The sequence below is a fragment of the Schistocerca serialis genome, chromosome 6, assembly GCF_023864345.2.
Source record: "Schistocerca serialis cubense isolate TAMUIC-IGC-003099 chromosome 6, iqSchSeri2.2, whole genome shotgun sequence".
NCBI classification, from domain to species: Eukaryota; Metazoa; Arthropoda; class Insecta; order Orthoptera; family Acrididae; genus Schistocerca; species Schistocerca serialis.
This window is the reverse complement of record NC_064643.1, coordinates 285537063-285555767: the sequence shown is the minus strand read 5'-3', so window position 1 is coordinate 285555767 and position 18705 is coordinate 285537063. Positions and strand designations below refer to the sequence as shown.

General features: G+C 41.2%; 1 protein-coding gene across 2 annotated transcripts in view; it reads right to left on the bottom strand.

The window, feature by feature from the left end:
* The window catches only part of LOC126483878 (high affinity cAMP-specific and IBMX-insensitive 3',5'-cyclic phosphodiesterase 8A), a 1729999-nt gene that overhangs the window by 267091 nt on the left and 1444203 nt on the right, over window positions 1–18705 (bottom strand). For both annotated transcript variants that reach the window (XM_050107127.1, XM_050107128.1), the window contains exon 10: window positions 14147–14457. In XM_050107127.1, coding sequence (XP_049963084.1) covers window positions 14147–14457 — 311 coding nt within the window. The remainder of the gene's footprint in view (window positions 1–14146; window positions 14458–18705) is intronic.

Sequence of the window (18705 nt, the reverse complement as noted above, 5' to 3'; positions counted from 1 at the left end):
AATACAGGTTGATAAAAGACAAAATCCTTTAATAAACTTTTCTAATTTCTGGACAGTTTCTTCGAAAATATGTAAATGTGCCTTATCTTTTTATTGTACCAATACCTTCAAGCACAGCGGTCGAGCCGAGCGCATGCATACTCTCGCAGTACAAGCGATTTCCACTGATGTGGCTTAACACACGACTGGTTCCAAAGTAATGGAAAGGCCATTCATGCTAGCTAAAGATGGGGTCGACCTCCGCACTAACATTTAACAACATTGTCGCGAACTTGTGCCAGAATGGGCACCGTCTGAAATCTGTAACCGACTAGGTTCAAAGAACAGGTCTCCATGGTTTTATTCTCTTTTGTACCGAATGTTACCGGGCATGGAGGAGCACAGCCTGACGATTCTATCGGCGTTAGACCGGAAAGTCAGTGGAAGACCCCTAGCATTTAAGTTGGCCACTCTGTGTTGGTGTCAGGAGGGCGACTCGTGAGAAAAATTAATTCACCCGCAATATCCGATGGTCCTGCATGTAGACAACGCAACTGTGCTTCAGAAGCCGTTCTTGGTGGCCGAGCGGTTCTAGGCGCTTCAGTCCGGAACCGCGCGACTGCTACGGTCGCAGGTTCGAATTTTGCCTCGGGCTTGGATGTATGTGATGTCCTTAGGTTAGTTAGGTTTAAGTAGTTCTAAATTCTAGGGGACTTACGACCTCAGATGTAAAGTCCCATAGTGCTCAGAGCCATTAGAACCATTCTGTGCTTCAGAAGGGCGAGAACAATTGACATTATAACTAAATTTCGTCTATTTGAAGTTGTTAAATATTCACGGAGGGCCCACGATGATTGTCATTGGATTTGTAATTTAGCCCTCTGTGTGAATCACTGACTGGAAATATGATCACTCAATTAATTAAATGCTGTATCTTTGTAAGGGACTGGGGAAAACAGCTGCTGAGACCAACAATATGTGGGTGATACATCGCGTAAAAGACTGACGTTTGCAGTACGAAACCGATGGGCTTAAATGTCCACTTCTTGATGTGGAAGCGGTTGGTGTCGACGCCAATATATTTGCCATTAGACAGAGGTTTGCAGAAAAGACTCGTCGACGATTTCATTGTGGGCACATGGCAGTTCGTTAGCCTGTGGAGTGGATTCCAGTCGTCACAAATACTGAAGGCGGGATCTTTGAGTGTACCAGCCACATGTACTGCAGACTACTGAGAAAAATAGCAATCGTCGGCCGAATAACCTGAAAAGAGCACAAAAAGCCGGGCCATGTCACCACTGAATTCTTGCAAAACTTAGAAGCTCATTCAAGAGACTCGAAAATTACACATCAGTTCGAGAAGAGACTTTCCGATCTCATGTAATGCATATTGCGTCATTTATGTTTTACTGCTCTTTATTTTATCTTGTTGCTAGACTGTACGATACATCAAACGCACTGAAGAAAAAGTAAGTAACCGTCATTTGTAACGCTGTACCGCAGAAATACGTACAGGCAAGACGTAAATGTTTGAAGCCTGTGAAGTGAAGATGTTGATGCCAGTGACGAACTTCGAAATGACAGCTAACCGCAACGAAAAAAAGTAGTCTTTACATATTCCTTTAATAATTTTGCAGTAAGTAGTCACACATAGACACAACACTAGAAATTTTGTGCCCATTAATCGAATAGCAGGGAGAGAGTATATCAGTTCGATGCTCTCCTCAGCCGTTGAACACACCATCACACACACATACTAAGTCAGACAACCATTACTGCAGGTTCTTCGTAGCATCAGAAAAGGCGGAAATTTTTATCTAAGCCAGTAGTTCCCAAATTTTTGTCCGACGGAGCATTTTGAGGGGTTCCTGTTACGCTGACGGAACATCTTGTTTATTATCAAGGTTAATAAAATTTTAGAAAATGAAAGAAATTTCTTTTATTTAGTGATTATTTCAATTTTAAATCACAACAAATAATACAGAAATCATGATAAAAATTTAACAAATAATTAGTATCGTCAAAATGTCGCAAAAAACGCCATCTTGTTACCAGCACTTATTCACTTACCGTGGAACACCAGTGTTCCTCGGAACACAGTTTGGGAACCCCTGATCTAAGCCATTGTTGATCAACCGGCTGCGAATTGTTCATATGTGAGATCTAACAACGCGTGCTGTAGTCGACGTAATTTCGGTCTGTATCATGTGCAGCTGCACAAATACCGAGCTCACTACGATTCGTGCAAACAGCGTATCATGAAATGGGATAAACAGAACGTGCAGGGAAGAATGTATCAGGACAACTCCGAAAGTATGACCGATATAAAGGAACAGGTTTCCTGCAACCGGAATGCACAGTGGCTCTCTGGGTACATGTTACAAGGCAGCGCTTCCGCTACCGCATAATACACTGATGAACCAACAGCATTACGACCACTGTCCAACGAGAAACTGAATGCTGACCGCTGGCGAAGCACCGCGTGATGCGCTAAGAGCACTGCAGAAACTAATGGGGATCGTTCTAGCAACGATACGGGCCAGAAGCGGGGAAATAAACTGACAAAAGCTACTTCGAAAAAGAGCAGACAATTATGGTCTAGCGTCTGCGGACTCCCCTCTCTTTTGGCCTCAAAACACTATTTTGCAACATAATCTCCATTCAAGATGACGGCCTTGCACATCTTACCCGGAGGGCCTGTATGCCCCTATGATACCGAACTACTGGTCAACGTCTTGCGGCATCAATGACCTTCCCATCATCCACGTACTGTTCCTGCGGACCGCATCTTTCATTGGGGTAAACAGATAGTCGGAAGTGCGAGGTCAGGGCACACAAACCTTTGAGTACACCAGCTGGTGGACGAGTGCGTCAGTACTACCAACACAGGCGTCCAGATGAACAGCGAGGTGTTGGACTGTGATCCGTCGCCCACCTCGAATTAGTGTGTCCGCGCGTTCCAACACTGCATGAGTGACAGCTGTGTGCACTCGGGCGGCACGTAACAGATTGGACAGATTTGCGCGACCTTATTGCGATGATGACAGATGTCTCGCCCAAGTACTCAACGTGCTTTTGTTGACTGCCAGGTCTCCATGACCTTCTGCAAGCGCCTAAGAATATCTGCGATGCTCTGGTTTTCCGCCAAAGGAAACGCAATTACAGCTCTCTGCATGGAAAGCATCGCCGTTACAGATGTCATTTTGAAGGCTATGTATAGCGCCGTCACCAACCAGAACTTTATGAAACTGTAGTGGCTGAAGCGGAAATATTCCACGATCTCACACAACAAATTCTGAATTTTTTCAACCGAAATTGGCAGAGAAAAAATGTCTTGCATTACTTACTGAACGCTCCTCGTAGTTGACTGTTGGCGTATTAGCGTCGTGAACATCTACGGAAATTGGTTCAAGAACGGTGAAGCCATCAGTAGGCTACAAGATGCTGAAGGTCCACACCTCATCACAGAAAGTGGAGGTCAGTGGCCGGCCTACTCTGTAAAACAGGATAGACGGCTATCTGTACGAGATCTCAAGAGAGAGTAGGGGAGGGTGTTGTACCTACGAACACTTTTCAGACTATCGAGTCTAGTCAGACCTGTCAAGAAATTTAGTATATCTTCTTGATCCATTTATAACTGATAGCCTTCACTTTTTGTTTATCACAGTCTTTTTTGAAATCATAAACATTACTCTGGGAGAGTAAGATTTTCCAAACGTGAAAAAATGTTACAAGCCACGATGTGGTCATGTACTTACGAACAAACATTCTGTTGAGATTTAAAAACGTTGCAATCGAGAAATTTTCTCGGTACTGAATTCAGTACTCTACATGTTATATCATTACTTTATTACACGCCAATAAACGGGAAATCTACTCAAATGAGGTAGAAGCATTGGTGATATCTAGTTAAGAGCTAAATACATTTTTAAATTGAATGTATTGAAAACTGAAGCAGATTTCCATCTTAAAGACAGGTAAAATTGTGAAGCCATTTAAAAAATTCTGTTTATTTGCGAATATCACATTATCCATGGATGAAGACCCCCTTCCGTTTCAAGGTACAACATAGTGCACGACCGACGAAATACGCCTTAACCATCCATACGTTATACAACTAGTTTTCAAAACATATAGAAGTTTAGTCTCCATAAAATTCTGTGACTGAAGAGTTAACTATATCTCCGAAGTATTTTTTTAATGATTTCTTGAAGCCTTCAGCTGCCATTTTTTTTGTTTCCTATACGATTGTGCAATTTCGGCCTTAGGCCATTTTCAATTATCTAAAACGGAGGATTCATACATTGGATACATCAGTGACACTTGCGAATTTGATGTAGGAACAAGTCATATCAGTAGATATATGAGGTGCATTACAACTTACTTTATGGATGATTTTTGGTAACAGATTGTCATATACGTCGTTGCTCCTATGACATCATGCTATGCTGATAAATTAATTCGAGGTGTTCACGCTATTTTAGGAGCTTGATACTTTCGAGCAGTTGTTGCAAAGCTCTTATAAGGCACTTAACACGAGAGAGATTATAATTATTTTACAGGATTCTGCTACTTAACCTGCATATGTTTTTGTTCCCAATTATATTTAATTATCGTTTATCATTGGTGTAAATATGACTGTATGTAATTTCTTTAAAATAACTTGTAAATATTTGTTCCTTTATTGTAGGAGCATGTCATTTTTGAAAAGTTGGTACAAATATCTTATATATCACATTTATCACAGTATTCTAATGAAATAGTACTGAAAACCACAAGAGTTAACTAAACACTGCTTTATGGTTGCGTGGTCTTTCGCGTTACAGTCATATTTATTAATGAGTGTAGCGATAATTTTACATTCTATGCTTCTTTAGCGCTTCGCCCTAAAACTGAAGAAAGTTCACTAGGAATTTCCTATTTCGCAGGTCTTTTTGCTCATTTAAAACTTTGTCTGACTGATCTCTTAGATGTATGTAGATTTCAATTTCTTCCACTGCATCCATGATTTTCCTTTTTGTAGCTTATGTAACATTTGGAGTGATCCATCTATATTAGGATTTTGTGGTTGGTGTCTTTTAAGCGTGCAGCAAATGTGGATGACTTATTGTCGCTTATTGTCTTGTGTTCTCTAAATCGTGTACTAAATTTTCTTCCTGTTTGTCCAATATAAAATTTGTGCATTTGGCCAATGTCATAGGAGCAATGACGTATATGACATAATCTGTTACCAAAAGATCATCCATAAAGTAAGTTGTAGTGCACCTAACATATCTACAGATATGACTTGTTCCTACATCAAATTCACAAGTGCCACTACTGTATCCAATGTACGAAACTTCCGTTTTAGATACTTGAAAATGGACTAAGGCCAAAATTGTACAATTGTACAGGAAATAAAGAAAAATGGCAACTGAAGGCTTCAAGAAATAATTCAAAAAATTCATCGCAGTTGCGGACGCTATCGCATTGAAAATCTTCGGAGTAACTTTAATATGTCACGAAAAACGAAACTCTGTGATCGGGCCCTGAAGACCACCCGTTGTCGACCGGCCATCATGTCGACCTGTGCTACGTGGTGTCACGCGGACGTGGTGTAGGAGGTCACAGGGTCAGCACTCCGCTCTCCCGGACGTTGTCAATGTTCTGACGTGAGAGCCTCTCAATCAAGTAGTTCGTCAGTTCGCATCACGAGGTTATGTGCACCCTGGCCCTTTCTCCCATCAAGGGGAAATCCTTTAAGGTACCGGGAATCTAACACATGACCTCTGCATGGCACCACCTACACTGACTACTCAGCAACCGAGGCGGGGTTTAATATACTAAATATTTACAAACGGTGCAAAAAACACAACTTCACATCTCACAGCAACAAGAACAGTAGAAAAAGCTGAGAACCGCTTAGGGAGGTCTCTAGTGCGCGTTCTTTCATGTGATTCTAAAATCCATCAATAGATTGAAACATCGACCTGGAAATATCCCATGTTCGTGGGTAACCTGACCTCAAAGTACAACACTCTACTCTAGAATGCTGATAGATCTGACTACAAAGTACAATGCTGGTGCAGGTACAACTGTTTGGAGAAGACCGTGGACATGTGGCTCCACAGCAGATTACCCAAACATATCCCCATGTGGACCCAGATACATCATCATTTACGAGTGTTGTGAGAGCAGAATCATTAAGACTGATACGGGAATTAGCGGAAACGTAAGCATGGTTGAATGAATAACTTTTTTGTTACATCACGTCGATGATCGTGCCCAGGTAAGCCATCACCCACGCGAACGCCTGCTCGCTAGTTATTCCACACGGGAAATTGTAGACCGGCTCGACGATTGCTTCCATTTGCCAGACCACAACAGAAGATCGTGTCTGTCACTTCCCGTGTTGAGTAATAGGCTTTCATTACGCTGCTAAAACATTTTATAAAATTTTCACAACACAACCTGTTTCCGTCAGAACTAATGTATACCGTGTACTTATTCAGAACTGTGAATATCGCTTACTACAGGTGTTTACTGCATTCTGTATCTACGGACAGTAACAGAGGAATTTGCCCTCATTTGTTTACTGCATTTGTAGGTCGTTCGTAATAGCAAAGAACTTGCAGTAGAAAAGATGGATTTCACTGTAGGGAAGATGAACAAGAGCTCATGTATCTTAAGCTATGCATTTTAGAGCCCATGTTTGCTAGACTTTTTCCCTGTTTTGGTTCATACTACCACCTCTCAAAATATGGAATTCTTCTTTAACATCCTGTGTACCTCTAGAGTAATATGAGGCCTCTGAGGTGTGAGCAGGATTTCATTCAGCTGTGTCCTTGAGAAAGAAGCATGAAAATGAAAGAGAGGACTTAAAATCTGCGCAACAAGTGCCCAGGTAAGGTTACGCTTGCACTTTTAAAAGTGCAGTGACTGCTACGAGGCAAGTGTACAGCAGAAACCAACAGAGACCCAGATATATTTCACAAAATCTGATTCCTCTGTGAGTATAACGGTGCTTGATCAGTGATTATCGAAAAAAAAAATACGTGAATTCCATCACTAATACTGAAAAGGATCATGACGGAGAGACCAAAAATCTCAAAGAAAGAGACATAAAAAAAGGGCTATCAGTTAAGTACAGATGTGAATAATTAGAGTTTTGGAGCCAAGCTAGAGCATTACAACACAGGAAGCAAATGATAAAGTATGTATGCAAGTACGCTGGCGAAACCGTAGCTGAAATAAAGATAGGAGAACTCGGAAACGTAAAGAGAGAACGGAAAATTGTGAGAATGCTATTGGTCCAAGAGGTTACTAAAATTTAGGTGTGACTCTAAAGCGAATGATAAAATACTAGAGAAAGAAATAAAGTTCCTTGATGGCATCACCTCTGGAAATAAAAAGAAATGCAATAACTTGGTCAAAAAATTGGATACAACGACTTTCAATCTCGGTTTTCGGATGGTTCGCATTCCAAGGATAGTACGAACAATAAGTGCCAGGCCACGAGTATACTGCAACGGTATCATGTGCAGAAAGAATACTGTGGGCAACGGCTTAGCGATAGCGTCAAGGTGGTTTTTCTAATAAATTTTTGCACTTACTAGTTCTGCAAGGAACTGAAGAGAACTTCTTTAATGCGTTGAATTAGAAGTGAGGTACTGGTTGAAGTAAAGCTGTGGTGGCTAGTAGTCAGTCATCTCTGCACGGTGCAACTTCTGGAAGAGGTCCTGGTCCTAACCATAATCAACACTGTGTTGCAAAGTGCACGATTTATTTTGCTAACATTAAATCGTATTAAGAGAAGATAAGAGGCAAAATTGGGGTAAAAACTGTCTCCCTGACAAGCACATTGTTCTTTCGTAGTACGAGTAATACTCATAAAATTTTAATTATGACTTCAAAATAACGAAGTTGTAAACTCTAAGGGAAAAAGTAAAAAAAAAAAAAAAATCAAACCGGCGCACCACCGGAATTCTCCGAATGGGACGGAAATCAATATATGTGATGAACACGTACAAACAAATGTGTTTCAAAAAAATTGGATGATTTATTCAAGGAAAAGAGCTTCGAAAATTGTGCAAGTCAATAACACGTTGGTCCACCTCTGGTCCTTATTCAAGCAGTTTTCCGGCTTGGCATTAACTGACAAAGTTCTCGAATGTCTTCCTGAGGGATATCGTACCAGATTCTGTCCAATTGGCGAGTTAGATCGTCAGAATCCCGAGCTGGTTGGAAGGCCTTAAACATAATGCTCCAAATGTTCTCAACTGAGGAGAGATACAGTGACCTTGCTGGCCAAGTTAAGCTTTGGAAAGCACGAAGACACGCCTTAGAGACTTTCGCCGTGTGTGGTCAATGTACCGCTGTGCTGCAAGGGGACTGCGGGTGTCAACGAAAGGGGCCATGTTTTATAATGAAACGGCACCTCAGATAGTGACCCTACGACTTATCTTAGAAGATAGCCTAAAGGAATTTATAGATTTAGAGAAATGGACACATTCCTCGAAATTGTGAAGGTAGCAGGTATAAAATAGAGGGAACGAAAGGTTATTTACAGCTTGCGCAGAAACCAGATTGCAGTTACAAAAGTTGTAGAATGTGAAAGGCGAACAGTGGTTGAGAAGGGAGTGAGCTAGGGTTGTAGCCTAACTCAGATATTATTAAGACTGTACATTGAGCAAGCAGTAAATAAAATCTAGAAGAAATTTGGTAAGGCGACTTAAGTTGAGGGAGGAGCAATAAAACCAGATTTGCTGATGACGTAGTACCCGTTACGGTCTTAGAAGAACAGACGAACGGAATGGATGTGTTAAAAAGAGGTTATAAGATCAGCATGAACAAAAGTGAAACTAGCGCTGTGAAATGTAGTCGAATTAAATCAGGTGACGCTGAGGGAATAAGCCTAGGAAATTAAACACGAAAAGTACTACGTAGTAGACGAGTTTTGCTGTTTGGGTGCCAAAAATCTGGTGATAGCTGAAGTAAAGAGAATGCAATATGCAGACAGGCTATAGCAAGAAAAACCTATCTGAAAAAAGAATTTGATAGCATTTAATATAGATTTAAGTGTTATGAAGTGTTGTACCTGACGAAAATACGATCGTCAATATAACGGTTTATTCTTTACGTGCTCCGACACACAAATAAAGATGATAACATAAACACACACCACCTCAGCAGAAGCAGAAAATGCCGCAAGGTAAACACTGCACAAAGCAAATAATTTAAGTTAGCCTTAAGTAAGCGGATGGAGAGAGGACAACGAGTGGGAACTAGAAGATGTAAAGTATTAGTTCACTTTTTACAATATAGATATGAATTTTTACGTAACATTGTATACTGCACTTCCATAGGAACGTTCAGATTATTGACAATTTTCTGAATATTAAAGTATCACTGGATATAGACAAATTTAGAACACTCTTCATTTCGAGTGCATGGTCTCGATGTTAATTTTCATCATAAAATTTGAAATATACTGCTGCCCTGTCTAGGATGATTCTGTCGTCTTAATCGTTCATCACTAACTGGGGCGGGCCTCCTGCTCGGCTCTATATCAGCGTCTCGGTGCGGTGGCGCTGCGAAGCTGAGACAAGGTGTGGCTTCGCCAGCGCCTCCCATTCGTCGTTGCACTATGAATCGAGGCATTGTTATCTTCTGTCGTATCGATGCGAGATGCCGACTTTGTTGCAACACCGCGATCTTTGGACGACACCACAGGAGGCCTCTTCTGGAGATATTTGAAGTGCAGCCTTGCACTGAAGTGAAACGTGTACGATAAGCAGTTCAAAGGAGCAGGAAACAGAAGCTTTTGAAAATGTGCTGCTATAGAAGAACGTTGATGATCGAATGGGTAGGTCATGTAACCAATGAGGAGTATGGAATCGAATCGGAGAGAAAGAAATTTATGGCACAACTTACTGAAAGGACGACTCTGTTTATAGAGCACAGCCTGAAGCTTCAAGGAATCGTCATTTGGGTATTCCAGGGAAGTGTGGGGATCAAAAATTGTAGAGAGAGGTGAAGAGATGAAGACCGTAAAAAGGTTAAAATGGATGTGGCAGTCAAATGAATATGAGACAGACGGAAAAAGGCAAGTAAAATGCTTACTTCAAAAGCAAACGCCATAACTTTTAATACATTTATCTCACTGTGAGACAAGATGATCAACGCCTTCATGAAATAATAATTGTTGTAGCTAGGGTACAATGATTGCACCCGAGCGTAAATCTGTTCTTACGAAACAAATCTACGGCCACGGATGTCTTTCATCAGGGAACGAAAAATATGGAAATCGCATGTGGAGAGGTTGGAACTGTCTGCAGGATGTGTTAAGGCTTCCCAGATAAACTTGTCCAGCGTGGTCGAAACAACCTTGGCAGCATGTAAATCCTCATGGGTGCAGTCATGGTTCCGTAGGGAACCGCAAACATTTTTCCATGAAGGCACTACCGTCTAGTTCCACAGTGGGATAAATGTATTAGCAATTATAGCGATTACTATTGAAATAATAAACAGTTCACTTACCTTTTCCCATAATCTCGTTTTCATTTGACTGCCCCTTGTAGGCTGCAGTAGTTATTCAGAGGTGAAGAAGGTTTGCACAGGATAGGGTAATGTGGAGAGCTGCATAAAACCAGGCTGCAGACTGAAGACCACAACAAGAGCATACGACATCCATCGTTTGGAAAAATAGGGCGCATAAAAATGTGATATGTAGAGCCCACGAAGAGGGATTTCCAATCCAGGTTTGTTTTTCACATTAACATTATCAATCCCACCTCCTACTATTCTCTTCAAAATATAAGTATAATTCTTCCAAACTTTCCACTCGAACTCTTCAACAAACAATATTACTTATGTCTTACCAGATTCATAACTACCAAAACCAAACATATCAGTCACTGGCATACAAACACTGTACTTTTTTTTTTATAATACTCTCAATTAAAATGGTTTTCCCTACACTCATATACGAGGGTGAGTGAAATGAAAACCTTAAATTTGCAATAACAAGTCGAAATTTCCCGCCGTTGTCTTGTAAGTTGGTAAGCGTGCTACAAACAGCGTGCAGTATGGCCTGTAGGTGGCAGCATAGTGCAAATGCACACACACACCGTCGCAGTATCAGTATAAAGATGGCCGCCCCACTTGCGACTTGCATCAGGGAAGAACAGCGCTCTGTTATTCGGTTTTTGAGTAGTGGAGGTGTGAAACCTATTGAAATTCATCTAAGAATGAAGGTTCAGCACGGTGATGCATGTTTGTCACAGCAGCAAGTCTATGAATGGAGTACGAAGTTCGCAAATGGTGTGACTTCAGTGGAAGATGCTCCTCGTCCAGGTCAGGCACAACGAGTTGTGACTCCACAGAACATTGCAGCAGTTGAAGCCGTAGTGAAGGAAAACCGCCGAGTGACACTGAATGACATTGCAGTATGTTTACAGATTAGTCATGAGTCAGCACACCACACAGTGCATGATGTGCTCCAGTTTCACAAAGTGTCTGCAAGATGGGTGCCACGGCAGCTGACTCCTGATGCTTGTGAAGGTGATAGCTTCCTTGCAAGAATCGTTACTGGGGGCGAAACCTGGATTCACTTCCACCAACCGGAAACGAAGAGAGCGAGCAAGGAATGGCGCCATTCCTCATCACCAAAACCAAACAAGTTTCGAACAGAACCATCAGCAGCGAAGGTTATGCTGACTCTCTTTCAGGTCGAAAAAGGCGCCATTTTGGAGCATTACATACCTAGAGGGACCACTGTCACCAGTGCATCATACACAAACCTCCTAAAAAATCATCTGCGGCCTGCAACCAAATGAAATCGAAGTGGATTGCTGTCAGCAGGTGTCCTTTTGCAACATGGCAATGCAAGGCCCCACACTGCCCGTACAACAGTTGCAACAATGACAGATCTGCATTTTGAGTGTCTTCCTCATCCACCATACTCACCAGACCCTGCCCCAAGTGATTTCCATATGTTTGGACCACTCAATGACGCAATGGAAGGAAAGAAGTTCCGTTCTGATGAAGAGGTACGCCACGCGGTGCATGAGTTGTTGCGTGAACTACCAAAATAATTTTTTTCTAAGGCAATTTATGCACTTTGTAAGCTCTGGAGGACTTGCATTGAGCGTGGGGGAGATTATGTTGAAAAGTGATACAGCTTTGTACCACTTCTGCACAATAAATAATATATTAAAAAATATTTAAGGTTTTCATTTGACTCACCCTAGTAATTGTACAGGTAAAGCTGTGGTTCGTACTAAAAACTCTGGCATTGTACCAAGATACCACTTCACTTGCCCAACCAGTTAACAGATAAGAGTAATTTATAAAAGGTCTTACAAGCTTCTTCTTTGACTGAAAAGATAGAACAAACCTTTCTATAACATTTAATTTGTGACTGAAGTGATATTAAATGAAGTTTAAGGGCATTGGTTCACAGGTTCTTGTGCCTTTGTTGTTGGTATTTCTAATTTTAACATGACAAAGTTTGATGCTTTCGGTCAAAGATCTGGATGGCTTACAGTGGCTACTGTTCACTATGGTGGTACATCTACATCTACATTTATACTCCAAAGGCCACCCCACGGTGTGTGGCGGAGGGCACTTTACGTGCCACTGTCATTACCTCCCTTTCCTGTTCCAGTCGCGTGTGGTTCGTGGGAAGAACGACTGCCGGAAAGCCTCCGTGCGCGCTCGAATCTCTCTAATTTTATATTCGTGATCTCCTTGGGAGGTATAAATAGGGGGACGCAATATATTCGATACCTCATCCAGAAACGCACCCTCTCGAAAACTGTACAGCAAGCTACACCGCGATGCAGAGCGCCTCTCTTGCAGAGTCTGCCACTAGAGTTTACTAAAAATCTCCGTAACGCTATCGCGCTTACCAAATAACCCTGTGACGAAACGCGCCGCTCTTCCTTGGATCTTCTCTGTCTCCTCTGTCAACCCGACCTGGCACGGATCCCACACTGATGAGCAATACTCAGGTATAGGTCGATCGAGTGTTTTGTAAGCCATCTCCTTTGTTGATGGACTACATTTTCTTAGGACTCTCCCAGTGAATATCAACCTGGCACCCGCCTTACCAACAATTAATTTTATATGATCATTCCACTTCAAATCGTTCCGTACGCTTACTCCCAGATATTTTACAGAAGTATCTGCTACCAGTGTTTGTTCGGCAATCATATAATCATACAGTAAAGGATCCTTCTTTCTATGTATTCGCAATACATTACATTTGTCTATGTTAAGGGTCAGTTGCCACTCCCTGCACCAAGTGCCTATCTGCTGAACATCTTCCTGCATATCGGTGCAATTTTCTAATGCTGCAACTTCATTGTGGAATCAATGATATGAAGTTTATCATCTTAGGCCGTGAATTTATTTTCTATTTGTTCTTTGAGTTTTTTCTTTGTTCTTTTCAAGAACTATAACTTTTATTTTAGGAATTTATTATTTAATAATTGATTATAGAGTTTTTGTTGAATGAGAACTTTTTAAGTGAATGGCTCTATGGTTGTTATGACTTTAATTTTGGATTGAATGTACGTTATTTTTATGTCTTTTGTTACGTATATTTCTTCTTTGGTAATTTACTACAGAGAGGATTATATGTCAGCGGAAAAAATATAAATCGCTTTATTGTCATTATTGGCCTTGAAAGTATTAATAATCAAGACACTATTACTTACCATACTTTTAATATTGGTGAAGTTTACAGTAAGGACATTGGTAGTTCTTATTTGTATTTTACAATGCCTTTCATTGTTAGGACACGTAGTCGTCAAGTGTGACGAGGATGAACTATTTAAGTATGGCATAATGGTCATGATATGTATGAAAGTGTATATTTTTGTTGGTGATTTGACTTAGTATTATCATAAATATAGACACCTTCTCCTCAAAAAAGAACGCAATAATCTTGCTAAAATCCGAGAATCGATTCTTCTTGGTTTTGTAGCTCTCAGGGGCACTCTGCAATGCTCTCTGTGAGTCGCGCGCAGAATACGCAGTCTTCCGCGCTATAGTAGTGTACTTCGCGTATGTGCCGGCAGTCTAACACTATCATAACGGTCGCACTTTGATGTTTTCTTTTCTTTTGACGTGGTAACTGAAACTTTGTGAGTGTTTTCTGAGGGGCGACCGTGGCAGGACTGACCTGCCGGTGACGGCGACGGGCAGCACGCGGCAGGCGAGTGGCACGGGAGGCGGGTTGGCTGCGGCGGTGGTCTCGCCGCCGGCGCTGCCAGCGGTGGGGGTGGCGATGGGGGCGGTGATGGCGGCGGTGGAGGCGGAGGCGGCGGCCGGGCCCTTGCGCGGCCACGCCACCGTGCCCTCCCACTCGCGGCCGCGGCTCAGCTGCTGGAACATCAGCTCCTTGCCCTCCATCTGGTTCAGCTCCAGCACGTTCCGCCCCAGCAGCTCGCGCTGGCTGTAGCCCGATATCTTCTCGCCGGCGCGATTCACGTACTGCAAAAAAAAAAAAAAAAAAAAAAAGAAAAGAAAGGAACCAATTATTCATCATTTGGTTTTGAAGCAATTTCAAAGGCCGCGTTTTCAGACAAAATTACAGGATTTCAGGTCCGCCTGTTACACAGATAACTCTTTTTAGGGTTCCATATGTTAATAAGTTAAAACAGAACCCTTGTAAGACTACTATGTTGTCCGTCTGCCTGTCCGCATCTTAAGGGGAACGTAGGCGAAAGCGATCAAAATTGCAATAAAAAAATATTGGATCTACATTTCCTACAGTGTATTGAAATATCAATTCCTGAACATTACTTTCCAATTCCACCCCTAAGTGTGATTAAAAATAATAATGGGTAGAAGCTTGCACGGGGTCATGACCCTTTCTTGTTCTGTATTTCGTCCTACTATTCATTCCTGCGGCGTTTTTTTCCAGTTTCATGCAGTCACAATCAGGGGAACGTTTCGGTGTTTTACCAGATTCAAAACTTCTACAGAAGTCTTCTTCTGTAGTGGTCAATCCAAGAATTCGTTTGCAATAGCTACAATGGCGGCTTGTCTCCATTCTGTGCGTCTTTCAGCTTTTCTCTTCATTTCTTTATAGGTGTTGCATCCCACATCTTTCACGATTTGATCGATGTACCTCAGCCGTGGTCTTGCTCTGTGTCTTTTTCCCTCGAAATATCCCTCTATGATTGTGTTCAGGAGTCCTTTATGTCTTAATAGATGGCCTGTAAATTGCACTCTTCTTTTAACAATGGAACTCCAGAAGCTTCTCTTCTCACCTGCTCTTTCCAGAACCACTTCGTTTGTGACCTTGTCGAGCATTTTGAGCATGCGTCTATAGCACCACATTTCCAAAGAATTTAGCTTCTGGTCTTCCTCTGTCCCGAGAGTCCATGTTTCACACCCATAGCATGCCACATACGATTTCAAAAATCTTGTCCTGATTTCAAGGCTGATGCACTTAGATGTTAAGATGTTTTTCTTATTGTTAAAAGCAGCCTTTGATTGAGCAACTCTACTTCTCACTTCTGCCTTGCTCCTTCCATCCCTGGTAATATTACTGCCCAGATAAGCAAATTTATCAACTTGTTCAAGCAGTTCATTGCCTGCATGAACTTGGACTTTCACTTGATCTTTTTTTGTCGCATGCCATTACTTTTGTTTTTGCTTTATTAATTCTCATATTATATTCTTCCCCCATAACTTTATTTATTCTATTCCGTAAGACTACAAGATCTTCACTCTCAGCTAGGACAGCTATATCATCGGCATATCTTATCATATCTATTCGTTGGCCATGAATTACTACACCTGTCTTTTCCCTTGCTTTTTTCAGCGCCTCTTCAATGTATACGTTAAAGATAACAGGGGATAGTGCGGAACCTTGTGGAACACCTTTCCGTATCTGCACCTCTTCTTGTTTTGTCCGTCCACGGATAACTGCTGTCTCGTATTTGTACAGGTTCCTTATCATTTTTCTATCTTTATACTCTAAGGATGGAAAAAATCAAAATATTAATGAAATTTACAATTCTCTGATAGGAAAATCATACAACAATATAACATTTCTTTCCGGACTGCTGACGAATTTGCAGTCTATGATGCTTGTTTATAGGTTTTAGTTGTGCCAATCTAGACAGACTATGGCCTCTACAGAGGCTAGGATTTGATCCAGGAGTTTTCACACTGCCGATATTGAAACAAATCGATAACAGGAGAACTAGTGCTGCTGACATTATTGTTACTCAATTAGAAAATCAGGTTAACTTAAGAAGACAAGCAACGAAAAGAGAGCTTAAGGATGAAGAAGAGAATCCAGATCGTTTACACCAATTCATCCAGATCATGTAAGGCCTAGTAGAAACATGTCAAATCTTTGATTCAGGTTTCCCGTAACTTACATTTTGGTAACTTTATGTACCTTTTCGTGAATAATCAGTGACTTTATAGACTTAATTTTGGTATGGAATTAGTCAATAATACAGTAAAACATTCTGTGGAAAAATTTTTCATTTACTGCAATAGCAAGACACTTATGTACGAGAAAAGCCTTAAGATTTGATATTTTCTTTTCACAGTAATTTGAAGAGCAATAAAAATCTAGCAAAAGAAGATATCAATACTCTGTTTTCCGCCGCGCGGGGTTAGCCGAGAGGTCTAAGGCGCTGCAGTCATGGACTGTGCGGCTGGTCCCGGCGGAGGTTCGAATCCTCCCTCGGGCATGGGTATGTGTGTTTGTCCTTAGGATAATTTAGGTTAAGTAGTGTGTAAGCTTAGGGACTGATGACCTTAGCAGTTAAGTCCTATAAGATTTCACACACATTTTAACATTTGATCCCGGCGGAGGTTCGAGTCCTCCCTCGGGTATTTGTGTATGTGCTTGTCCTTAAGATAATTTAGGTTAAGTAGTGTGTAAGCTTAGGGACTGATGGTCTTAGCAGTTAAGTCCCATAAGATTTCACACACATTTGAACACTTTTGAACTCTGTTTTCCAGATGTTTGTAATAGTCGTATGTCAAACTTTCTGCAAAAAACATTAATTTAGTTCTGATGGATTTTTCAGAAAAAGAACATTTGTACTCACCTTATTGAAAAAAATTCAGTTGTCTATAATAAAAAACTTATAACTTCAATAAGCATGTAAACGTATGTGTGTACCCATACCACATTCCTGAATAACTCTGCCAAATTTAGTTACATTGCTAGCAAAATTTTGGACTTCATAAGGTTTCTTCAAAGTATTACAACTTCGCATACGCCCCCACGTTTTTTTTTTCGAAAACGAGGAAAGGTATCGAGTTGAAATTTACGTCAAATACTAAGGTCTACGGTACCTTGGCGGTGTAAAAAATTTAAGCTTCTAAATCACGGCGGCTCAGGAAAACAGATTGGGAGCGCGGAGTCGCGAGAAGTAAACAGAGTAACAGGCGAGAGCAACGGAAAGAGCGGAGGCAATCCCAGCCATCGGCGCATTTAGACCTGACAGAGGCAGCAAGCAGCTGTAACAGCAGGCCATCAGCACCACCTCGTTTTAATGCTGCGAGGGAGGAGCTATACCTTTTTACGGACCAGGATGGTCGTGTAAAATTTTTAGTATGTCACAAAGTTATATACAGGAAAGTACATAAAGAAATTCAGTTTAAGACGTAATTACGCAGCAAACCACGCGGAAGATTACGTCAAATATGTTGACTACGAACAAAAGGCAATAATGTTTGAACTGAACGCTAGCTTTTCAAACGACGTAAATTAACACTTAATAATAAGTTTTGTATGTAACATGGTGGCAGTGGAAGGAATGAAGAAAAACTGCTTCGATTCAACAACTATAATGTCAGTTTTGAAAGTTCATGCTACTGATATTATTTGATACAAATATTTCATATTATTTGCAGGACGTTGATCATCCTGGAAGAGATTCTTCTGAGGGGATTAGTTACAGAATTTTTCATTAGATAGCTATGCCGTTTAAGCTATTTGCTGAAGGGGAATCTATTAACAGGTGCCTTGTAATAGTGACGGAAGAGCTGTACCCACAAACGGTTCCGAAGCTACAATTCGTGTCACTTCCTCGAGCCACTGTAATGCGCTGAATTCAAGAATTAGCAGAAGAGTTGGAGGCTCATCTGACAATGAATGTTAAAGACAGTGTTGCATTTTCTTTGAGTTTGGATGACACTCCTCACTTGTCAGACACAGCACAGTAGGTAATTTTCATTAGAACAGTAAACAAAATGCTGCAATTTCGCGAAGAGATGTTGGAACTTACCCCACTGAAAGACATAAAAACTTGTCAAGACACGTTAGATGCACTTGAAGCGGTTATAGGGAAATTTGGTCTGCCGTGGGAATTACTAACTACCGTGGCAACTGACGCTGCTCCTGCTATGACTGGCGAAATCGGTGGCTTAGTAGGATGCGTCGAGAGAAAAGTGAAGAATCTTGATCTTCTGGTTATCCATACACATTGTCCGATGCATCAACAACATTTGTGTTCCAAAAGCATAAAACTGAATAATTTAATGAGTCTGGTTGTGAAAATCACTAATTTTATTCCAGTAAAAGGATTCATTTATCGCTTGTTCAATGCGATTCTGGACGATATCGGTTGTGAATATGGAGATTCACCTTATCACTTTGAGGTTAGCTAGCTCAGTCGTGCTAAAATTATCATCATGAAACTGCACCAAGAAATGTCGTTATCCATGGAAGTGAAAGAAGAAAGTATTCCTGAACTGTCGGGG